Below are 24,837 nucleotides of genomic sequence, written 5' to 3'. Positions count from 1 at the left end.
TCTTCTATCTTCGTAGGCGCCCGCCGATGACGTCACGCGCCTCTCCTCAACCGTCGTTGCCGGAAGTCTCGAGGATGTTCATTGGTCCTGGCCGCTGTCACTCAAAGTAAGTTCCCGCCTCCTTCCCAGTCGCCTCGTTGGTGGCGTCACGTCTCAAGAGGGGGGGAAATGGCTCGTCCGGAGCCATCTTGCCGCAAGGGACACTGGGAGGTGTAGTTTTTTTCTCCCTCCACTAAGTCGCCGCTTAATGGCTGGTTCCTAGTTCTCCCTGCGCGAGAAAGACGGGAAAGGGGGCGGAGCCAAGTTTAGGCGGGAGTTTTGGCGTCGCCTTAACCCTCAGTTTCCCTCAGAGGTCACTCAGTGTTTCTGGCCCCGTGAAGGAGGGCCAGATAATTCCCCAATGTTAATTTAAGTAATTATTTCGTTGAATTTAACTAATAATACAACTATTTACGTACGCAGAAACAGACACACATTCAGTATTTCTGGCCCAATGAAGAAGGGTGCAATTCCAGAATGTTAAGTAATTATTTAGTTAAATTTAACTAATTATTTAGTTGACTTTAACTAAAAATATAACTAATTATACACACACATCTAGTATTTCTGGCCTCATGAAGAAGGGCCAAATTTAAAATGTTAATAGCATCTAAAATAAAATGATAAACATGCTTCCTGTGCACACACTGACATGAGTTTACCAGCCATTATATATATATATATATATATATATGTATGTATGTATATATATATATATATATATATATATATATATACATACATATACACACACACACACACACACACATATACATAGATATATATGGAATCTAGTGATTTGAAGAAATGGCCATGAAATACAGCAGGAAGCAATGCAACGATGCAATAATGCAAAGCATAACTGAAAGATGCATCTAGAATATCATATGAAATAAGCTGATTATTAGCATTTATTTAGTTCTTCTTTTCCAAAGGTTTTCCTCCTGCGCTAAAAGCTAAAGACGAAAACGCATCATGGAAATTAAAGGTGCGCAAAAACTTTCCCAAATTATATTCTTGGTCCCATATGAAACGATAAAACTTTGGAGTGATTTTAGTTGCAATATTAACAGAAAAGACACAATAGTGTTCCCTTGAGCATTAGTACATTTGAAAGTCTAATCTGTTTATTTTAACATTGAATGAAGGAAAATTAGGGGTGCGTTATTTTTATAGAGATTATACGGAGTCAACAAAAGGTTTCCCCAATGTTGTCCTGAACAAAATTTCCATAGATCGTGTTTTCTTTTCCCTTTTAAAAGGCCCCTTTTATTTCCTACGGTTCGTTGAGAAAATGTAAGCTGGCTGACTTGTTTGCACACAATGTGCTGCCTTTTGAAGTTGCCTCGTTGTGTCTTGTTTTGGCTGATACGTTGCTGCTTTTAATTGCAGGGCTAATTGACAAAATGATGAGAAGCGAAGCCATATTATCTGATGTGCAAGAAGTCGTCGAGAAGCTGTTCGGCGATATAGGAAAAGTGAACAAAGAAAGTATAAATGAGAGTGAGAAAGCCCAGGTATAGGATATTAATAATTGAATTGTATTTTACTGTGGGTGGGAAGGTTGGGAGGATTTGAGATGGACAATGAGACATTTATTGTATGCTTATTGTGTTTCATGGATGTTTTATTGTTAGCCGCTTCGATCTTTTTGGAGAAGTGAGATACAAATAATAACAGTAATAATAATAATAATTGGCTGTTTTTGAAAAACTTGACTTTTTTCCCCCTGCAGATTGAAGAAAGTGTAGTCAGTTTATGGAACTGGACTGTAGCCAGAAAAGCTGGCCCTGCCATCAGTGATCTGCAAAAAGTAAAGCGTGCGTCCAATTTCTCTGTCATCGACTTAAGATGGTTTGATTTACTGAAAATGACATTTAAAAAATCTTCTTTGTTGCTTTGAAATGTGCGTGGATGTCAAAAGTCATGGATGTCAATTGCATTTTAAAACAGAATATGTTTTTTGCAATATAAAAGATATCCCATTTATGATGTTAACACTGGGGTAGGTGGTTTTCATAGAATCATAGAGTTGGAAGAGACCCCAAGAAGGGCCCTGATCCAGCCCAACCCCCTTCTGCCATGCAGGAAATCCAAATCAAAGCATCCCCATTGACAGATGGCCATCCAGCCTCTCTTTAAAGCCCTCCAAGGAAGGAGACTCCACCACAATCTCTGAGCAAGGAGTGTGTTCCACTGTCAAACAGCCCTTACTCTCACGAAGTTTTTCCTAATGTTGAGGTGGAATCTCTTTTCTTGTAGCTTGCATCCATTGCTCTGGGTCCTAAAACTCCTGCAGTATCTATAATAATAATCATCATCATTATCGTTATTATTATTATTATTATTATTTATATTCCGCCTTTTCCTTGCAGAATCAAGATGGATTACGCGCAAAAAATTACAATACAAAGTACAAAATAACCCCCCTGTCAATTAAATCACAGCAAACATAATAACAATAAATTAATTATGAAAAACAGTCAAAAATACATGATAAAGAATACAGAATACAAAAAATCCAAAATCCATGGCATAACATAATAATTCAGGATACATGACATAGCATAATAATAACATAGCAATAACACATAATCTATAGGATGCTGAACATTTTCACCTGCTGATAAACTGAATTAGGGCAAAGTCGGCTGATGGAAGGAGAAAGGCATGTTTCAGTTGCAAAAGGACAGCTTGACCTCCTTCGCACTCAGCAATTGAAATGGACGTTCTGTAGTTCTTCTGCGTCACAAATGCATCTTTTCATAACCTCCACATTTATTACTTAGGAACTGGAAATAAATAACTCATGTCTAAAGCTGTGCAATGTTATCTTCTTATAGTGCGACACGTTGCCTGTAGAATGATGCTGGTTTGCGAAGTAAATGATCCGCCGGAGGAGATGGCGCGGAGGCAGATTCTGGTAATTGTAACTGCAGTTGTAATTGCTAACTGGCAATTGTAAATTGTAACTTGATTTTCTGTGACATAATTCATGATATAGCCATATTAGTCTGTAGGATCAATATGCAGAGAGATCTTGCAGCACCTTTGAGACTAAAGAAAGAAGATGGCAGCAGGAGCTTTCCTAGATTTAAGTCTACTTCTTCTGCTGCATTTGATTTTCTGTAGTCAGCTTCTGCTCCCAGATGCTAGAAATCAGAAAGGGCTCTAAAATTGTATAAGAATTATGTATCTTTCTTATGTTGTTAGATTTCAAATTATGGTGTTTATGATCTAAGGGAAGTGGAGAGTTGGCTTTGACTCTTGTTTTGCACAGAGGAAGGTTTAATCGTCTCTTTATGTTTCTTTTTGGGAGGGGATATGTGTTAAATATGTGTAAATATTTAATAGAAATATTGGCATTGTTGCTCAAATGATGTACCAAAACACGTTTTATTATCTCCAACAATTCAATTAAGAGATTAAGGATAGTTATATATGGTACTGTGCAATATCCGATTGCATGATGAGTCACAGTAGGGACTCATTAAGAAATACAGACCTCACCTTTATTAGCATGGTTAATAAACAGCGCTTAATAAACTAGGGAGGATAAGTACCCAAATCCCATGCACAAACAGGATTTAAATCCCAGGAAAACCCCGCAAAAGTGGGATCGTTTTCAGACACATCGGGGGCACGTTGCAAAGGACTCTTGAGTGTTATATGAAATATATCTCCTAGATTGATAGGATTCCACATCAGCAAAGGTTCATGTATTTAACCCATGTTACTTTTGTGTTGCAGATGGCCATGAAGACTGGGAAAGGATGGGTGGATGTTGGAGAGCCTGCCCTTGCCAACGAACTGCTTGAGATTGCCATGAATGTAAGTTGTGCTGTCTTGCATGAGTTTTAAAAAATGCCATGGATGTTTCTGTGGTTTCAAGGCACACTATGTTCTTTACTTTGCAGACTCTGGAGAAACTGTATGCCCAGCTAACCAAGAGGAGCGTGAGCGAGGCTGATATTCATGCGCACAAAGCCGATGTAGAGAAGGATGTATTCAAAGTTCTCTCTTATCAGGCTGAATCGGTACTAAATATATGTCAGATCATTGCAACAATGTCAGGGCAATGCAACAAGCGCTGTCCACCATCTTGTTGTTCAGATAGTTGGTTTCTCCAGTGGCTTTTCATATTCATAGAACTGACTAACCATATTTCTACACTGGCATATTCCTTTTGTTTTAAGTGAAATCTGGTTTGCTAGAATTTTTAAATATCGATTTATACATGGCCTGGTAGCAACATTAACGGGCGTCTTTAATTGCTTTCTCAGGCAATTGCTGAAGGGGATTTTCAGAAGGCAGTCGCCTGTGTTCAGCGCTGCAAAGACATCCTGATGCGGCTGCCGAAAGAGGTTAGCGACCATGAAATTGTCTCGAAAAGGTTTGAAATGGATTTTTACCTCGGTGCAGCTCAGTGGCGCTTCACCGAAAATGATGGGGAATGCAATGCGTCTGCATCCATTTCTAGCATTTAAAAAAACACACACAACATAACAGTACATGAGCATGATACATATTTCTCTTATTTAATTACAGGCCTGTTACCTTTCCCTTCTGTGCTATAACTTTGGCGTAGAAACGTATGAAACGAAGAAATATGAACAGAGCTCCTTCTGGCTCAGGTAAGGTCATGAGAAAACAGGGCCATTAATGGACATTACTTTATCTGACATTGTGGGATGTACAATAGATAGAAAGGATAAGCCTTTCAGATCTTAGAAAGTCTGTCTGAAACCTGTAAAAATAACCTAAGCTTTTCGGGTCTCGGAAAGTCCATCTGAGAGCTGAAAATATACTCTGGATCTGAATCAAGTGCTTTGGCACCATCTAGTGTCTTGAAGTGCCTTCTAGATGTTGAAACACTCTGTATAAAAACTGTAATATCCTATTATTTTAATATTGTTGTTGTGTGCCATTGTCATTTCCAATTTAAGGTCAACCTTTAGTGGGATCTTCTCATCAAGTTTATTCATAGGGTATTTGTCATCACCATCCTCTGAGGCTGAGAGAGTGTGACTTGCCCAGTGGGTTTCCATGGCTAAGCTGGGATTCGAACCCTGGTTTCCAGAGCCATAATAGTCCAAAGCTCCAACCACCAGACCATGCTGGCTCCCATAATTTTAATACAGCAAAGGCCTTTCCACTTGTGACATTAAAATACATTTGGACAGAAGGGGAGCGGTTTGTGTGGTCTGATTCTTTCAAAGCAGTGAAAGGATTTAACAATCCCTGCCACTTTCTGCTGCTTCACTGTCAACTGTCCTGTCCCAAAATTTGTTCCTCTTAAAGAAAGCATCCATTGGGATTTAATGATATGGGCGCATAATCTTTAGTTAGACTGGCTTTATAGTCGATTTCTGCTAGAGATGCGCTGTGCCTTTCTTTCTAGAGTAAAGAAGAGCACCTTATTCCATTTTGTCCCCAAATTTCAGGTCCTGGTATGATAAAGAGACTTTTTATAGCAGCTCCCTTGGTTGGTTTAGTTTAATCCAGCATAAAATCAGAAAGAACAGGAACAAAATCTGGGACTCCTCAAGCATTTTGGATATATCCTCAGTTGGATGGTAATCCAGGCTTTACAGGAGCTCTGTTCGTAGCTTCTTAAAAGTTAGCAACCAAACTTACATTTTATTTCCTTATTTACTACTTAATTACTGGATTCGCTGCTCTGCTAACATGGGAGCCATCCATCGCCTTTGGTAGGATATTAGTTAAGTTCATATTATCTATCCTTTTAATGATCATCACACCTTTTGCTTCCTTATTTCCTCCTCAACAGCCAGAGCTATGAAATTGGGAAGATGGATATGAAATATTCAACTGGAAAAGAAATGCAGGTGAGCGATCTTTATAGCCATTTAAGTTGGTCCAGATCTGTAATTTTTGTAATTTCGGTCCTGATTTAAAATTTAAATAGCCGCTTGTTTTCTCCTGTAGGCTAAAGTGCTGCGGTTGCTAGCTACTGTCTACCTGGAGTGGGACAACCAGCAATACCAAGACAAAGCTCTCAGGGCTGTCACAATGGCTAATAAGGTGAGATGGAGCTCACCTCTTGTTTGAAAGGCATGGGCCGATAGAGCGGTTCATGCTATAGCCACACATTGCGGTCTGCAGAATTACTACAGAAACAGTGCTGGCCCCATACAGACAGACCAAAATAAAGCTGCTTCGGGTCACTTTGGAGGTATGCTGTTTAAATGTTGCATGCATCTGAAGAGTCCAAAAGCCGCGCCAAAGCCACAATCCAGTCTTAAGGACTTGAGTGTAGCTTTGGCGCAGCTTCCGGACTCTTAGGACGCATGCATCATTTAAACAGCATACTTCCAAAGTGACCCGAAGCAGCTTTATTTTGGCGGTCTGTATAGGGCCTATCTCTCTGGAAACTTGTTTGGTCCAACTGGGTTCATTGCTAGACTGTGCAGATGTTAGTATGGAACAATATAAGGAAGGAAGGAATCTACCAAAACCTTTAAGACTAACCGGTTCTATTCAGCACAGACTTTTGTGGGCTGCAGAAACAATTCTGTGTTTCACTATAATTAAAAAAAATTATTGAGCACATAAAGTACATAAAATATAGATACAAACAAAACATGTATTTCATCCCACATACAGTTAACGCTGTCTCATTTTCATTCCTCTTTCAAATATCTTCCAAACCCATATATCTACATTCCTTCTGCCTTCTGTTTTCTTTTTCCATCTTCTACTTATTTTTCTCCTCTTAAACCCTTGCATTCTTCCTTCATTCTTTCTAAACCTTCCCTACTGACACATACTCCCACCTCCACCGACTCTTACCACTTATGAACTTACTTTACATTCATCACTTGACATTCATTCTAACTTTCTTTCTGTTAGTGCTGGTTTTATTGAAATTATCTTTGGAGTTTATCACACTGGGGCTGATTTTGGCATTAAAGAGAGATTAAAGCGCATTTAAAGCATCCCGCAAATAGAGCAAAAATGGCAAGTAATTGCGCGAATGATTATCACACGCAATCGTGCAAATAAAGTGATATTGGAAATACATTGTTGCCCAAATCCTGAAAGTAAAAAGATACGCATTAATGCTTCTTTGTGGCCACTTTAATGGCAGATTTTGTGCGACGTCGCCTGAAATGGTTTCACGTAATTATGTGTTTTTTCCAGGATATTCACAGGATAAACTCTCCATCGCCTTCATGTGATAAACTCCTTTGTGACTTTCTTTTAGTCCTCCATTTCATCCCTTTTTCATATGATTACACCTACATTTCTGTTCACACTTATTTCCTTCATTAAGATATCTTTACACTTACGTTTCACCATAATTTTGAGGCCCGGTTTGCAGATGTAGACTTAACAGTCTTTCCCTTGGAAGCATCCAGTTTCCCCCTTTTAAAAACAATTGAACATTAGTCTGCAAAGGAGTCTTGTGTAACCCAAATCTTGGCAAGGCTGGTTCTGCCATTGGGCAAAAATGGGCAGCATCTTACAAAAGGGCAGCAAATTGTTGGCTAGCTAATCTGTTATTTTACTGCCAAGATTAGGGAGAGGTACTTGTGGGATGTTCAGCCTCAAGTGCCAAAATAACTTTGGGATCTGTGCTTTTTGGACAGGTAGGACACACTCTTTCCTTCTATGTAGGATGTGTCTTGCACTAGCCCTGAAGCTTGCATGCTACATTGCCAATATTAGCTAATCTTGCTAAATCTGCTAATCACAATTGACCCACAGAGTCTTTTGCCCTGTCTTGAGTTCATGATGTGGGAATATTGTGGCAAATAATCCACTTTGACATCAAGCCTATGGCTTTCCCTAAGGCTGCTGATGCATTGCAGCCAGATATAAAAAGAATTTAAATTGCTCTTATGTTTCTGTAAGAATGAAGGGCTCCTTTGGATTATGGGCAGCGAAAACGCAGTGGAAAAGGACTGAGGATTTTTCTCTCTCTTGATCTTTGCAAGTGAGCAGCCATTGTAGAAAAAGATGGCAGAGAACGGGATCATTTTTCACCCATTTGAATGATGCTAAGTAGTTTAGGCAACTGACATCCTTGAGGACTGAGGTGCTGTGTATTAAAGCTGTGATACAGGAGGAAGCTAAGGTTTCAGTTTCTCTTCCCTTGCTGCCTATATGAAGCCGCAGCGCAAAAAGAATTAGAATTTCAGTGCTCTAGGAGACAAATTCCAAATAGACAATCCGGCATCACCAAGCGACTTGTTCCTCAGGATGTTCAGATTTATTCTGGAAGATGATTTGGAATATATATTATGAGGAGCAGCGATTAGGAGCTCTTGACATCCCTTCAGAGTTATGAATAGTTCTGAGTTCTGACAGCCGCCAGTTAAAAATATCCCGAAACTGGTAAAAAATAGTCTGGCTGTCAAAATAATATCTTGATTTCTTGATTTGCAGGAGAATTTGCATCCAGCGGGTTCTTTACTGAAAATTAAAATTCTCCTGAAAGGTGGCGGCGCATCGGATGAAGACGTTGGCGCAGGTACAGTGCTTGGTTCAGAATAAAGGTGTATGTAATATCATGGCTATGGCTGCATCCGCACTGCAGAAATGATCCGGTTTGACACCTCTTGAACTGCCATGGCTCAATGCTAGGGGATTCTGGGACATGTAGTTTGTTGTGGCACTGGAGCGGAGCTCAGAATTGCTTAGCATTGAGCCATGGCACTTCAAGCAGTATCAAACCAGATTATTTCTGCAATGTGGATGCAGCCTGTGAAACCAGACCAAGCTATGACAGAAGGAAGGAGATGGGACAAAGACAGCAGGAGGAGCTTTATTTCATACTGTGCGTTCTTAGTAGAGAAAGTAACTATTAATTAGTGAAAGCACATTTATTTTGTATTCTGAGTCCATGGTCACTGAAGTCATTTAATCTATTATAGGATGGCTGGGTATATGCACTTTCATCAGTATAATTTCAGAGTTTTCTTCTGCCTAAAACAGGCCATAAGTGAGCTCTAGCCCTATCCTGTCCTTTTGGGACCTTTGTCTTAAGACTCAGATATTAATGTCTGACCAGAATCCTAATTACTTAGCCGGGGCGGAGGAAAATAATTTAGGATTTCATTTTATCTTTCAATGGCGCACAATGCTCTTGCTGATCCTTCTGCTCTCTCTAGCTGTCACCGAACTCCTACATCACAAGTTTTCTCTGGATATTTACCTGGACACAGCAAAGCTGCTTCTGGAACATGAGAGGTACTGAGACCTAAGGTGCCTTTTTGAGAACGTAGTGGGCCTTTTGTCAATGAGAAAGAACAGCTAAAGAGGACCAAGGAGGTCCATTTCAGAAGGCCCTGTGGTTAGATTCCTTTTTGACCAGTGGTTTGAAAACTTTTTGGATTTCAGCTCCCAGAATCCCTGACTGTTGGCCAAGCTAGCTGGGGCTTCTGGGAGTGTAAGTGCAAAACACCTGGAGGACCAAAGTTTGGGAATCGCTGCCTTTGACAATATGCTATAACGCTTTTGGTGTGAAATGAGCAGTGGCTGAAAAATTGCTTCTTAAATGTCCTTGTTTCTTGGCTAGATGGAATACCATGCGCTTTCCTTGATGCCAGCTACATACCCAAACCATTTTTATTGTATATTCAGGGAGGCCATTGGCTTTGACTTTCTGAAATCAGTCGCTCGGCTGTTTGAAGACTCCCCGGACGTTGGCAAAGTCATCCTCCTTCACATCAAGCTCCTGTTACAGAGAATGAAGGAACCACTTGCCAAAAAGATGATTGAAGACATCCTTGCAGGTCTGTGCCCAACTTCTCTTGATCCTGCTTTACAGTCACTTGGAAGAAGGTTAGCAAATGTCAGGACACTTGCTTCAAGCTGAAACTTTAGCAAAATGATGTATGTGGCTCCCAGCGTTTGAAGCCTTTCTGTCTGTGGTCATTTAATCACAACTATACAAGCCTGAGTGTTTTTAAGCTCACCTCAATAAAAGTAAGAAGGGCAGTTAGCTTAGCTTACATCTTTTTGTATTGGGAATTCCAAGGGTCTCCAGCTTTTAAAATGTACCGATAGACGTTGTGTCTTGGCTGCATAAATTGTGGTAGATATGCTTAGAGTAACTGGTCATATTAACAACAACTCTTGTAGACATATCTAATTATGCTTGCAGGCTTGTTGCATACCAATAGATTTGATGCCCCAAATCTGTAGGGCTTGTAAAACACTGAATTATATCTCCTCAGGACACAACCTAGGAAAACAGCTGCCTTCTGAAACACTGAACCACTTGCACCTTGTTCTGTGGGACAAAGCTGCCAAGAACTACGAGGTTTGGGCCCCTGTGAAGTTTTGTCTCTTGTTTTCATTACCCGACACCTGTAGTGCAAGCGTTGTGTGTGTGCAACGCATGTGTGACCAGAATGAGAGCAGGCAAAATGTCTGTTGTATGCCGTGTGCTTTTGTTGATAGCCATCCCTTAGGCTATTGCCAATGTTTTGAGACTCTAAAGCCATAATCTAAACAAAGTGCTACAGGCATCTGCTTAGCAAAACTGAACTGTTATACAATGAAATCAAAAGCAGCCTAATTCTTTGGGTTTTCCCTCAATTGTTATAGTTTCTAGGGCCATATATCCATCTTTTTACTTGTTTTTCTACACAGGAGAATTAGAGCTTGAGAAAAGGTTGCTATGCAGCCCTCATAAAACTTGTATAAAAGGTTGCAAACTGAGAAGCCTTATGTGAAGTGTTACAGCATTATGAATTAAATGCATGCTCTCCATCAATTGTCGCTTCATATTTTCTCTGCTCATGAAGATGGCATGTGAACAAGCTAATATCTTCATGTGACTAATTTAGGCTCACAATATGCTGTACCTGTCAGTTCTGAAGACTTTATGCCTGACTCTGGAGGTCTGTCTTTCTTAGGTTGTGTTTTGTTTTTATAAAAAGAAGACAATAATTTCAATTGACGTAGATGGGAACCTTAAGACTCCTTCTCCTTGCTTGAGTAAATGACTTGTTTGTTCTACCTTTTAATAGCCGCATGCTTGTCCAAAGCTCAGGAACTGCTGAGGGTCCACATAAACCAGTAGGATTAAGATATATTTGATTACTTTCCAGGCAAAAAGCTATTCTGAAGCTCTTCAATGGTACAACTATTCGCTCAGCTTCTACTCCTCGGGGCAAGTAGACTACCAGAATCTGGCAAAGCTGCACAGAAATATGGCTGCTTGCTATCTTCACCTGAAAGAGCATGACAAGGTACCTTTTTGGACTGTGTCCCTCTAAGCCCCAGGTACTTCTGTAATTTCCTCTTTAAACTTTGAAATATGCTTCTGTTTAAAAGGATCAGAGCTCCTTTTAGGGGGACAGAAGTTTTCCTTTCAACTCAGGATGTTTTCTTTACTAATGTAATGTCAAAGATACATGTTGTGCCAGTCCCAAGGGAGTTATATCTCCCTTTCATTAGGCTGCAATCAGGTTTTTAACTGCTTCCTTTTCATCACAAGCCAGTGAAGGGAGCTGCTTAGATATGAGATCAGTTCAGAATTCACCAAGACCAAATCCTTCCTCCTTGCAGCTGGGTTTTTAAAATGTAATGTTCCTTAATCTAAAAATAGGGTTTATCTTGCAATTATCCCTGTGGCAGTCGATAAACTCCGGTTGTGAATCTTATCACCTGCTTTTCCTGTTGCAGGAAATTCAGAAGGCTGTGGTATGAATACACTACAGGCAAATGGTATAGACAGCTTTGTCCCCATCTTTTCTCATGACAAAAAACACTGGCCATTATTTGTAACATGCTTTCCCCCTCAAATTGTGCCCTGCGCTACAAGAGTCCTGGAGAAATAGTGTCATTTTTGGCAAATGTTGAACTAGGGGACTGTGGGCCACTTAACATCACATCTTTCAACTTGTCTCCTCTTGTAAAAGCTCTGACACATGAAGTTTCTGCATTGCGTATACATTATTTTCTGCCAGCAATGTTGTGGTAGGTAAGGTAGCCCTAGGAAACTACCACCTGAACCCAGCACTGCAGAAAAGAGAATAGGATTTCGCTATAATGGCCTCATTCCCACTACCTTTTAAACCGGATTATAATTCGGTTTGACCCGGTTCAAACAACCCTGGTTCCCACTTAATCCAAATTGCTGTAGTGATTCCAAAAGGGGCCCATGCACCAGACCCATTTAACCCGCGTCTTTTTGACACTGATTTTTTCCGCGTCTTTTTCACCAAACCGATTCAACGCAAGTGTGAACCAGATGCGGATCAGAATCAATTCAAATTTGTCCTTCGGCTGGCTGGCCCCAAATCATTTTGAATCGATTCATTTGTGGATGCAAATGACAAGTGGTTTTTTGATGACAGAAAATGCAATCGGGGCAAGTGTTGTGTAAACCATGATCCAATGTTGAATCGATCCATCAATTCGCACCAATTTATCTGTAAGTGGGAATTCTGTCTGGATCTCTTGAACTCAGTAAGATTTACTAAGTAAAAGCATACTTTACTTTTTCCATTTTTCCCCATATTACTTACAGGTGATATTTCTGCATATTGGTTGTTGTTACTGTGTACCTCCAAATCATTTTTGATGGATGGGGACAGTAACGGGACCTTATCATAGGGTTTTCTTGGCAAGTTTATCCAGAGGGGTTTGCTATTGCCATTCTCTGAGGCTGAAAGGTGTGACTTGCCCAACATTACCCAGTTAGTTTTTTATACTTGAGCATGGATTCATTCTAACCCTGGTCTCCAGAGTTATAGTCCAACACTCAAAACAACTACATCATGCTGAATATACATGTACACTTGTTCCTCCATATTCGCTAGGGTTAGGGGCATAAGACCCCTGTGAATATGGGAAAACTGCAAATAACAAATACCCGCCATGTTTTTGCCTGAGAGGACACCTCTCTAGGAATCTCTAGGTCCTTCAGGGCAACTCTGTGGTCAACGTCTGACAGATACTGACCATAGAACTGCGCTGGAGGAGCTACAAAGGCCTAGTAGAGTATTCCCTCTAGGAACCTCTAGGTCTTTCAGTGCAACTTTTAGTTAAAGTTGACCATAGAGTTGCACTGGAGGACCTAGATATTCCTAGAGAGAACATATTAATCCAATCCCTGAACAATCAAATCCACAAATATCAAAGCTGCAAATATGGAGGGATGAGTGTATTCAAAACAATGTATAGTGACAATCTATAAAACAGGTAAGAAGTAGATATCACTTCAGCATTATCAGTAGAATGAGGCAATAGGACAGCATCAGAAGAGACGGTTCTTGTCTTGGGCTCTGAGGGCAACATTGTTATGGAAATGCTTATTAAAGCCCTACTCATAGCAAGGATGGAAGCAAGCAGAATCCGGGTGTTTTCTGTGCGTAACTGTCACTAGCTGATCCTGCTTTAATGCTTCAGCAACAGTTCTGATAAATCTCTCCATCCGCAGGCTCACAAGGCAGTAAAAGAGGCAGAGAATTATGATCCAAACAGCATCTTCACTCAGTTTTATGTCTATAAAATAGCAGTCTTAGAGCACAATACCCAAAAAGGTAACAAGAAAAAAATCCTGCGGTGCAATATTTAGTCATTTTTACTACATGCCTGTCTCCTGAGAGCTTGTCTGAGATTCAGAGGGAAAAGGGGGAATAGCAGATATTAGGTCCTCTAGGTTTTAACGTTTTCTCACACCAAAACGTTCAGTAATTCAGAGGATCCTTCTTCATCTCATGTTACTGCTTTCTGTTCAGCAAATTGTCTTTTCCATTGCTGTGTTCAGCTTTTGTTATTGCCATAATGAAGGTGTTACCTTCTACGCAGGATCAATTTGTCTTGTCAGATTGGTTTGAAATGAGAAAGAATATTTCACCAAGCAGAATTTTTTAAGGAAGTGACTATAGATTATTCCAAATGGTTTGATGTTTGTTCAAAGAAGAGTCTTTTGTACCAAAGGTCTACTATCAGCATGGCTAAATCCCCTCTTGCCTGGTTTTGTAGTTATTATGATGGTTATACAGATACTAACAGCTGTAATCGGTGTGTGTAAAATACAGGTGATTTGGCCATATATTTGGAACCGGAGTGACATATTTTTAGGATTCACCTGCATCACATCGGCGTATGTTGAAACCTTCATGTGTATTTTTATGTTTTAAGTCTAAACGTTGTTTTAAGTGACTAGATCATCTTTGCACTTGCTGTTTCCAAACTGATATTGACTAACAAAGATATCCAGCAAACCAGATTTCAGAATGAGATATTCCTGCACATTCGCTCACCTAAAAGCCCAGCCATTTCAGACACTAATTAAAACCTCAGTTAAATCACAGAAACTCAGGGATATCAATTCGCAACCTCTTGTGCAAAGTAATTTTTCATGTCTATACATAGCTTAATATTTCTCCTAGACAGTTGCAATAAATCTCTTCCGATATTGTTTTGTGAATGGAATTGGCGGACAGAAAGTAGAAGAGCGTGGGCCTTTTGTTTTTGATCTTGCAATAACTCAAGATCCTGAACATGCCAAAACATCACTAGGCAATAGCACACTCCTACCTATAGCTGTAACGTGAAAGATGTCTGTTTGTGAAGAATAAAAGTAACAATCAAATATGTACATAGGCTGCTTTTATTACAATAAATGAAATATCAGTCACATTAGAGTTACCTTAAGAGACATTTGGGACTTACTAAATTGTCCTCCTAGGAGTCACATTACCTGGATTTTTAAACAATTGCTCTGTCGTTTTTGTATTGTGATCACGCCATGCTGTGACTTCAATACTAATATATCTTATAGAACATTGACGGTACAAAATGGTAAAAAATATCTAATTGTATAACATTTACTGTTCTACTGTATACATAGAAAGGGTTATTTGTGTACCTTTGCACAGTGGTGTTTTGGAAACTATGGCATGCTCCTTCTGCAGATCAACCCCATCAAGAAAAAGGAAAAATCCCAATAAATGCCTCTTCTATATAGAAATTAACTTGGGATTTAGTAACCATTGGAGTCGAGATGGGGCTCAGGGCAACAAAGCTGAAGATCTGAGTAACTATACATATGGCTTATATGAATGGAGTAGGCTCTCCTTAATGTCTTCTTTCTTACCTTTTAGCTTTGGATGCTTTTGTTACAATGGAGAAATCCGCAGCGGAGCCAACACACCACAAAGATATGCTGTTAACAGATGGATCTATGACTGCCAGCCTTATCAGCTTAGCTGCCCAGTTTGCTTTGGAGGTACAAACTGCAACTGCTTTTTTTAAATAGCTTGTTTTAAATTAATAGACCAGTCATAGCTTGTCTTGCTTTTTAAATAACTACTTCTAGTCTAGATTGCGGAAAACTGCAGCTATAACTTTAAAAAACCTTCAAGGGAAATCTGGCCTTGTTGACAGGTATGTGTATGTCTCTGTGTAGCTATTTAGACGTGCAAATTTGCCCATTCATTTCTACAGCTAAATGGTCCAATACTTTCCAGAAGCTTGAGAATAAATTGTCATATCTGGGAGCTAAGATGTGTTTAGCTGCTCTTTTCGGACCAGAGGTTTAAATTCATGTCCCTAGTAGCCATTTTGTCATTTTGACTCCTCCTTGCTTAGCCAAGGGAGATTTTCACACAGGCAAAAGTGACAGGAGCATAGTGAGATGCTCTTGTCAGTACTGTGTAATTGTGCGAAGGTTATCAGACAACATCACAATAATCACGCCACTATGCCATGAATACAGAGAAATTCTAGCATCATTTTTTATTCATGGGAAAGTCCTGTGAATAAAAAGCAGTGAGAGAATTCCTCTTTGTTCATGGAATAACGACACAATTATTTTACTTATTTTGAGATATTTTATTTTGTAGCTTCCAGCTGAAATTCATAAATACTGGCTTTCATTTTTGTGTGTTATATTTTGAATGAGATTCCTGAAACTCATGATGTTGGAGTTCTTGCAGCCCAGCAGAATTGCCTGAGTTTGAATGACAAAGACAAAGATGTATAAATGGATGTTCATCCTATCCATGAGGTCATGCCATGGCTATATATTCTTTCAGTTTGTAGGGATGCTAACAAAGCTTCTTTCCTCCTAGAATGACCAGCAGTCTGTGGCGATTGAAGCCTTGGGGTATTTGTCTCTGCACCTGCAAGACTGTCAGCAAGCATTTACAGCTTTAAAGTGAGTACCATAGACAAACACAGAATTGTACACACTCCCTTCGAATAACAGTGTCATGCCATTACAGTGTTCTTAGCAATTAAGTCGGCTGTGGATCCCACAGAGAGAGTTGTTCCCTCTTAATGTCATTAGGCTCCAGCTGAAAACACACTGTCCAAGTTTCAGAAGAAGGGCAAGTATTTAGTTGCTGATGCTTGCTCATGTTTTATTGGATTTTTATCATAAATCTAGGATCTTGGAATCATGATTCTTTTTTTATGACGTTTGTGTGTTGTACTTTGTTTTGTACATGTTGTTAGCTGCCTGGAGCTCTTGGTGGGGAACAGAAATGCTGTTATCCTAGTGCAGCGATGGCAAACATTTTAGAGACCAAGTGCTCAAACTGCAACCCAAAACCCACTTATTTATCACAAAGCGCCACATCCCTCTGACTCTCTAGTAAGGACTTTAGTCTTGGCTCACTTCACAAGTCCTTGAAGCATCCCAGTCTTAGCTTGCAAGTGGATAGAAGCTAAAATACCTAAAGTTTCACCCAAGAAGGGACCGTGTGGCCTCTGCAGATGATGATGACATGGAGAGGTAACCCTGAAGAAAGGCTGGTGCTTTGAGTAATATGAATGGCTAAGGCTCTATTGCTGGAATTCCTCTTGCCTTGCAGATGTTTGATTCGACTTGTCTTGTCCAAAGCTGCAGTGAAATCTGAAGAGGAAACGTGAGTTGCATACCTTACAGCTGTTGCATTTCTTACGTAAGTGGAGGAGGTTAGATGGCAGCCCTGAATTGATAGGAAACGTGAAGATATATAATATGTTAGATTCCTAGAGTTGGAAGAGACCCCAAGGGGCCATCCACTCCAACCCTCTTCCATGCAGGAACACACAACCAAAGCACCCCAAACAATATTAACCATAACCAATGTCTTGTTTATTGGTCTGTATTAAAATTTCACTTCACCCATAGATTCTAGGTTGAGTTGAGAAGGGTTCACATTGACCAAGGCATTGTTTGTCATCCTCTGCTCAGTAACATTCTTCCATTTTGTCTCCTCCTTTGTTATTAGAAACATGGAGAACCTTCTAAGACACTTGACTGCAGGTATGTCGCTAGGTGTGTGGTTTTGCCTCTTGTTTGCTTAGCAAGTGGAAAGGATTACTTACCTGGGTTCAGTTCCATGACAGATGGTTCTCTATTTTATTCTTAAAAGCTCTATCAAGATTTCACAATGTTTGTAATGCCTTCTTTCTACTAATGCTACACTTTTCTGCTTCAGCTTACCAAAGACTTGATAGGATATTCAAAGAGGAGAATGAGACGTTGGAAACGAGAGTCAGCGAAGCTCAGTGGTTCAGGAAGATAGGTAGGTATTAGTGCTAGAGTAAAGAAACCCCAAAACACTTCCATCTAGAGGAGGGACTGAAATTTTCCCTTGCTTCCCCATTGGTATGGCTTCCAAAAACTAGGTTGGGGCAACAAGATCACAAGCTGCAGAGGGTTGGAGGGAATTTTTTTTTTTTGGGGGGGGGGGCGGTCTTAAAGCAAGTGTGTGCAGGGCTTTCTTTTGTACATTAATTGAATGCAACAAGAAAAGGGGCAGGATATGACACTCCTCTGTTGTTGGTTGCCTTCAAATAGTTTCTGACTTATGGCGACCCTAAGGGTTTTCTTGGTAGGATTTCTTCCGAGGGACTTTGCCTTTGCCAGATATTTATGCAAGGTAGTGGTGATGGTAAAATACGCTTAAAGAGAGTTTGACCACCGAAGCAAGCGACTGCAGCCTTCCTCTTGAAACAAATCTGTTGCTTGAATGCCATTGTGTGCACATTTCAGGCATGCAAGCTGGCAATTTTGCAGATCAGTTGCTCATGGCAACTGTTTGCTGCAACAGCTTTGCCGCTTGAACATTTATTCAACACAGACATTGGCATGGAGCAAGCGTAGAGGAATGGTCTGAAAGAAAGGGAGGAGATGTCATTTATATTATCTAGCAACAATAGGGCGAAAGGAATCCCTCTGCAGCCTCTGCTCGTTTTCAGCCTTGTTTTGTGTTGTGAACGTTTTCACTGACAAAATGGCTAGCTCTTAAAAGTAGCATGCTGATATCTAATGACTGGATGTTTCCTGCAGATCCTAAATATAAGCTGCATCTTAATTGACGTTAAAGCTCCACTTAACATGACAGAAGAGACAGGGAAAGTGTTTCTGTTGTGGGGGTTGTATTAGGCAGGATTGGCATTGTGTCGACCTCATTATTCTTCTTTCCTGTTTGTTTCATGAGCTTGGAACCTGGCTGTCCAGTGTGAGCATTGCCCAAGGATAATGAGAGAGTTCTTTGTAATGTCTTTCAAGGTATGTGCTTTTGCCAGCTTTCGCTATGGTTTCCTTGCTGTCCTGGGTTCAGGTTCTGCAGCTATGCAAAGCCCTCCATTCAGGAAACAGCTGAGAGCTGTGTTAGCATACAGAGCCACGTTCCTCAGTGGCATGTGGATTAGTGGCTGCTAATAGCCGCTGCCAGGAAAGCCGTCAAAAATGCTTTCAATGAGAGGCATACAAGCCAACTGAAGTAGAAAGGGACATTTTGGACTGCATCGGCACTGCAAACATAATCCAGGTTGATACCACTTTAACCGCCGTGGCTTAATGCTATAGAATCCTGGGAACTGGAGTTTTGTGAGTCATCTTCAGCCCCAGGTGCCACAACTACACTTCCCAGAATTCCCCAGCACTGAGCCTTGACAGTTAAAGTGGTGTCAGTCTTAATTATTTCTGCAGTGCCGAGGCAGCCTTGGTCTTCATGCATAGTGAATAGCAAGTCACCCATTTTAGAACTGAATGGTGATCCGCTTGTAGGGGACAGTAGTTCATTACAAGTGCTGTCAAGGCTAACAGCATTGATAGGATATGTTCCAGGGCTTTCAGAAAGGACTGTATGCATTTTAATATGATCTTCAACTATACATAAGTTAAGAATGACCACACCATCCCCTGTCGCTTTTGTTAAGACAAGAGAGCTTTTGCTAGTCCATTGTTTCAGGTCGTCTTGTTCAAAAATCACTTGACTTTTACTCATTAAGCTATACTAATGCTATTGTGGCATAATGTGACAACGCTCTTACACTATTACCTTTAAAAAAAGATAATAACAATAATGAAAAAACTATTCTGTGGTGCCACAGGAAAGCAGTGGAGAAATCTTTGGAAAGCATCCCCATGCAGTAAAGGCATCTGAGCAGTGGCTTTCAATGGTTATTAGGTCAGAACTTAACTTCCACTCGCTTGTCTTGTTTCAGTTCTCCCAGCTTTGCCCCTCGGATAAAGCCATCCTTCTTGCCCAGAGGACCTGCCTGCTCATGGCTGCCGCTGTGGATCTGAACATCGGAAGGAAGGGTCTGCTGCCAGCTGATCAGGTAGATCCGGATGGAGTGACAAATCTTGCGCTGCTCCCTTCTGTGTCTGGTGTTTCATGTAGCTCTGGATTCCTGACTGATGCCATTTGATTCAGTTTGATTCATTTATGTGTCTTCAAGTTGACTCCGACTTATAACAGCACTATCATAGGGTTTTCTTGGCTCTTCAGGGGAGGTTTGCCATTGTGAAGATCGCCCGCTTTGTGTTTAGGATTAGGATCAGAATCATGTTTGGGTAACTGCATTGCCTAAACCTCCCTGCTTTATTTTTGCACACCTTTGTTCTTTCTATCATTTGGGCATTTACATTTCGTTCTTGCGATCATTTTGCATTTCCTCGGAGAGCCTTTCAATTGCCTTTCAACAAACCAAGGTGCTAAAGTGCCTTAATATTTGGACACTGGTTACCCAAAGATAGGGTTCAATTGTGTACACAAAAAGTAGGGAGATGCATCCTTTGTTCAGTAAAGATTGTAACAACATTAACAGTTAAAAAAAAGACATTGAATATTCTTTTTCAAAGCAGATTCAGTTGCTGACTCAGGCCCTTGAACGCATCCAGTCATGCAGGGAAATCTGGAAGTTCCTGAAGCAAACAGGTGAACTAAGTAGACTCTTATAATCTCCTGCACCATATCGCTGTTGACACAATTGGTGGATTATGAGAGACCTCTTTCCTTGGTGTGGCGGGGTTGGTGTCCTGTTTTAGCAATCCGAAAAGGTACGAGGAGAACAAAAGACAGAGACAAAAGGCTGAGATTGGGCAGAAAGGGAGAGAATGAGGTTCTTGGATCAACAATCTGAGCCTATTATTTAAAATCAAAATTGGATTTACAGTTATGTGCACAGAACTGCAAGCACAGTCTCATAAATGCAGCGTTTAAAACTGCTATTTGTGACCATACAGGGAGTGTTGGTTGTAGGAGAGGGAGAGCGACTAATAAAAAACTTGACCCCAAGACATATGGTGATAGGAGGCCAGCAGAGGATCTGAGATGAGCCTCTGAAACAATTCATTTCAGAGCTTCCCCTGAAGCTGAGGTCCTTTTTAAGAAAAGAGAGCCTACCATGCTTTCAGCTGAAGCTGAAACCCTTAACAATATCCAGCATGGCTGTGGGGAAACCTTATAGCATGGCTATTGCAAAAGTTCAGGGCTTGTGACTTCTTACTCACAGAAACGGTTAGAGAGAGAGGATGGTCTTCTGTTTGTTTCCTTGCTGCCTCTGTGGTTGTCCAGGCTTGGAGAGTTTTCTGGCCAAGTGGAATGTGTTGCAGAAGCTGATTTTGTGGAATGGTGCATATATGACAGTCTCTCTCTCCTCAATAGGTGAGTTTCCCAAGGATCCAACAGACACGATACTGCTGCTTTATGAATTTGAAGCCAGAGCCAAGCTGAATGACCCAACAGTGTCCAGCCTGCTGGATCAGGTGTGGGAGTTGTCACAACTGGATATTAAGACTCTGGAAACCATGGCATGTAAGTTTGTGTGTTGGACTATGACTCTGGGAGACCAGGGTTTGAACCCCCACTTGGCTGTGAAAACCCACCAGTTGACCTAGGGCAAGTCATAGTCTCTCAGCCTCAGACGATGGCTATGGCAGACACCCCCCACTGAAGAATCTTGCCAAGATAGGTTTGCCCTAAGTTAGAAACAACTTGAAGGCACACCACACACATATTGCTGAGCTATGGCAGTCTGATACATTGAATTCTGGCCTCAAAAGATGACAGGGGACCAGGTTGGGGATGGAGAAAGAAGCTTTTGCCTGCTAGATTGCTTTCCAGCTTGGCAGATTCAGCCATTTCAGGCAAACCCACTCCAGACTCATTTATAGGGTCTTCTCTGGGTGGGAACCTTAGCTCTTGTTGCTCTGGAATCCATTGGTTGGCTCACCTCCCAGCCTCTCTCTTATCAAGATGACCATAGCATATGGATAGACTGTGCACTTTGGAAGTGACTCTGTCTCTTTGCCTTCCTTTCTCAAGCACTGGCCATGGAGCCCCCTGCTCACTACCCTTCGGTGTGTAAGAAGGCCCTCAAGATGGTGTTGACTCTACTCAGGCAACACAAAGCCATCGACACAGTCACATTCAGGTCAGTGCTTGTGACAGGGAAGAAATGAGGTCTCCTAAGGACTGTGAATCCCAGCTCTTAAGAAATGTGATACCGACAATGTGTGAGTACCCTGGATGGGATGGACACTGCCTTATCAGCAGTTACTCCTCTCCATGACTAAGTCCCCACCACCTTGCCCTCATCTTCATCGACCCCAAGGCCAAGATATAACAGTACCATTGGCAGAGCATAAAACACAAAGCTCCATCAGTGTACTTATGCCACCCTTCCCCTGAGGACAGGAGTGTTGCTTTAAGAGATAGCCGCACCTCCTGCAGTACAGTCGGCCCTCTGCATCCATGTATTTTCTATCAACAGATTCACCCATCCATGGCTTGGAAATAGTCAAAAATAATATGAATTCCAAATGATATCTTGCTTTTGCTATTTTATATAAGGGACATCATTTCAACTATGCCATTGTATTTAATGGGACTTTGAGCTTCCATGGATTTTAGTATCCACAGGGAGTCATTGAACCTAACCCCAGCAGATACAAAGGGCCTACTGTTATGTCTCAAAACCATGGTTATGCCAGAGTATGGCTCCTGTGACATTCTAGCTGAAGGTCAAAGTGTGGCTAACCTGTGAACTATATTTTCCCTTACTTGAAGAAGGGAATCTGCCTTGAAATTTCCCTCAATTAGGTCCCTTAGAAAATGACTTCTCCTTGGAAAGTCTGGAAAGGACCCTCTCCCTCCCCTCCACTCCTTTGAGTTGTGGAGACAGGATTGTCAAGCTGACAGTGATAGGGAAGTATGCGCACCTACCTTTTGGCTGCTTGCTCACCCTGAGTCTAGCCCAGGAAGGCATGGTTGTGCAGATGTTTCTCCCAGTGCATTTCTCATTCTCTCTTTTGTTGCTACTCAGCAAATGTCTACACAGCTTGGTCCACCTTTCTCTGCCATCTGGAATGATCGAGGCAGATGCATGTGCGCTGGAGGAGGCATGGGGCTATTTTGAAGACGCTTTGAGCATTTTGGGCAGCAGCACAGTGAGTTGAGCAAAAGAAAAGCATACCATTAAACTTCTTTCCACTGCGAGAGCAGTTTGCAAGCAGACTGCCCTTCCATCACCTCCACTGTATTATTATCATTACCATTATTATTGATATCCCTCTTTTTTTCAAAGTTAGGTATTACTCCAGGCAATGCAAATCAGCTGGGAATTCTTAGCTATCCAGGCCTAAAAATACGTCACTGAAAGCATACAAGAGGTGCACTAGATGTCCCAGAATTCAAAGATATAGCCATGTTAGTCTGTGGAATCAATATAGAGATCTTGTAGCACCTTTGAGACTTACTGAAAGAAAAAAGTTGGCAGCATGAGCTTTCCTAGACTTAAAGTCTACTTCCTCAGATGCATTGGTATAAGTCTGCTCTCAAAGGTGCTACAAGCTCTTTCTAGATGCCCCAAATCATTCCTCTGACTTCTGAGGGACATGTGTGCAGCACATAACAAACTAAAGTGGGGGGAAATCCAGGCACTGATTTCTTTGTGGGGATACTGGCAAACGGACCTATCAGTCTGGTGACAGTGGCACAGATAACTAGTTACCTCCCAGCCTGCCTTGGCCTATAGTCATAAGGTGCATAAAATGCCCTGAAAGGGTTGCCTAGCCTTGCCACTCACACACACACACACTCACAATCTACTGGCTTGGCACCCTGGAAACCCAAGGTGTAAACCTTCTCTCTCTCTGGCATTTTGCAGGTGCATCAGGCCGACTACCCAGAGGTGGAAATCCTCTGGCTCATGACTAGAGCTTGGAACACAGGGATTTACCAGTACTGTGCTGGCAGGTACCGAGAAGCCGAACAGTGGTGCGGCCTGGGCATGCGCTTCCTGGCTTACCTTGGGCCTCTGAAGAGCAACTACGAGAACCAGGTAAAGAAAGAGGGATTCAGGGGGTGTGAAGCATGCTCTAAGATCAGTGCTTCTTCAGCTGTCTGATGTGGGGGACCAGCATAAACTATGGGGAGGGATCTTGGGAGCTGCCATCCAGCAACATCTGGAGTGCTCCAAGTTGCCTGCCTTGATGTTAGATATTCTGGCTAGATCTCCTAGCTGCTAGCCAAGGTGAGCTGTGCCACTCCCTCGGGAGGCTTCTAGGCTATGATTAAGTCATTTGCCACCGGGTGATGTGCAAAGATCTAAGTGCGGACTTGTTCACATTCCTCTTTCCTGGTGGGGTTTAGACCAGTGTAGGGGTAATGGTCTGAGTGTTGGATTAGGACACTGGGAGACCTGGGGCAAGTCACTCTCTCTCTCAGCCTCAGAGGGTGGCAATGGCAAACCCCTCTGAAGAAACGTACCAAGAAAACCCTATGACAGATTTGCCTTAGAGTCGCCGTAAGTCGGAGATGACTTCAAGGCACACAACAGCAAGTGCCTTTGAGTCACCTGTCGACTTATGGGAAACCCATGCATTTTTCTTAGGGTTTTCTCAGGGAAGGAACAGACAGCATGTAAAACACCAGGCTTACCTTCCCCCAGCTTTCTAGAAAACTGCCTAGTAAGCTAAATGCAACTAGAGCCAGCCGCACATCGGCTCCCAGTGACCCTGAGCTGCCAACTCTGGGTGGTTTTTGCCCACAGATGATCGGCCTCTACAGCGAAGTGCTGGACAAGCTGGACAAAGCAAAGGGATTCCCTCCCAACGAAGAGTGACATCAGCCAAAGCTACAACAAACCTATCCCTCTCGTGCCAAGTGCCCTAAGCGACCAGTACTGTCAGACATCATTGCCAAGATGTAGGCCATGTGGGGTAATGATCCCAGTCATGGGCAACTTGTTTTACAGAAGCAGGTGTGTACTTTTTGTGTCCTTGTTATAAACCCACTGGTGTTTTACAAGTCGAATTATAAAACAATTCAAGACTTCATGCTGCCTCTCTGCATCTCTTCCCACATGAGTATTTATTGGCATTAACTTTCTATCTGTTGCACTACAAGCCAGAAGGATTGGCTACCAAAGCCTAAACCCAGCTGAGCCAGTGTGATGCAGGGGTCCACGCGAGGACTCTTGCAGCTTCAGAGAATACCTTGGGACCAGGTAATTTTAGGGACACACAATGACAACACAGTCCAATTGCTAACCCCAAATGGAGAAGATTCAGTAGAGAATCAG

The 24,837-nt window shown here is 41.7% G+C and overlaps 1 protein-coding gene across 5 annotated transcripts; it reads left to right on the top strand.

The window, feature by feature from the left end:
• On the top strand, positions 1 to 24,781 carry TEX11 (testis expressed 11). Of its 5 annotated transcripts, none has more exons than XM_089536158.1 (30): positions 1 to 106; positions 975 to 1,027; positions 1,432 to 1,556; positions 1,775 to 1,859; positions 2,883 to 2,962; positions 3,790 to 3,870; positions 3,957 to 4,076; positions 4,323 to 4,403; positions 4,588 to 4,673; positions 5,831 to 5,888; positions 5,989 to 6,084; positions 8,452 to 8,536; positions 9,177 to 9,255; positions 9,649 to 9,800; positions 10,245 to 10,330; positions 11,124 to 11,264; positions 13,460 to 13,562; positions 15,132 to 15,256; positions 16,101 to 16,186; positions 16,845 to 16,898; positions 17,247 to 17,293; positions 17,457 to 17,543; positions 18,462 to 18,532; positions 19,474 to 19,590; positions 20,114 to 20,189; positions 20,919 to 21,068; positions 21,579 to 21,687; positions 22,579 to 22,702; positions 23,422 to 23,595; positions 24,307 to 24,781. In XM_089536158.1, the coding sequence occupies exons 2-30, from the start codon at positions 1,015 to 1,017 to the stop codon at positions 24,376 to 24,378; spliced, it is 2,763 nt and encodes a 920-aa protein (XP_089392284.1). In that variant the 5' UTR covers positions 1 to 106; positions 975 to 1,014; the 3' UTR covers positions 24,379 to 24,781. The 5 variants fall into 5 exon arrangements, with proteins under 5 accessions (XP_089392284.1, XP_089392285.1, XP_089392288.1 ...); XM_089536159.1 differs by lacking the exon at positions 1 to 106 and adding an exon at positions 192 to 210; XM_089536162.1 differs by lacking the exon at positions 1 to 106 and adding an exon at positions 328 to 412 and having other exon boundaries at positions 17,247 to 17,281.
• The last annotated feature ends 56 nt before the right edge of the window (positions 24,782 to 24,837 follow it).

This window comes from Sceloporus occidentalis, unplaced genomic scaffold, assembly GCF_023333645.1.
Source record: "Sceloporus occidentalis isolate IW3139 unplaced genomic scaffold, rSceOcc1.0.p SCAF_8, whole genome shotgun sequence".
Classification (NCBI taxonomy): Eukaryota; Metazoa; Chordata; class Lepidosauria; order Squamata; family Phrynosomatidae; genus Sceloporus; species Sceloporus occidentalis.
Note: the sequence above shows the minus strand (reverse complement) of the source record. Positions and strands in the feature narration are given on the sequence as shown.

Coding starts and splice junctions, on each gene's coding strand:
- TEX11 (XM_089536158.1), top strand. Junction 9,801..10,244: donor GATTGAAGACATCCTTGCAG/GTCTGTGCCCAA, acceptor ATATCTCCTCAG/GACACAACCTAGGAAAACAG. Junction 17,544..18,461: donor TCAGTGGTTCAGGAAGATAG/GTAGGTATTAGT, acceptor TTGTTTCATGAG/CTTGGAACCTGGCTGTCCAG.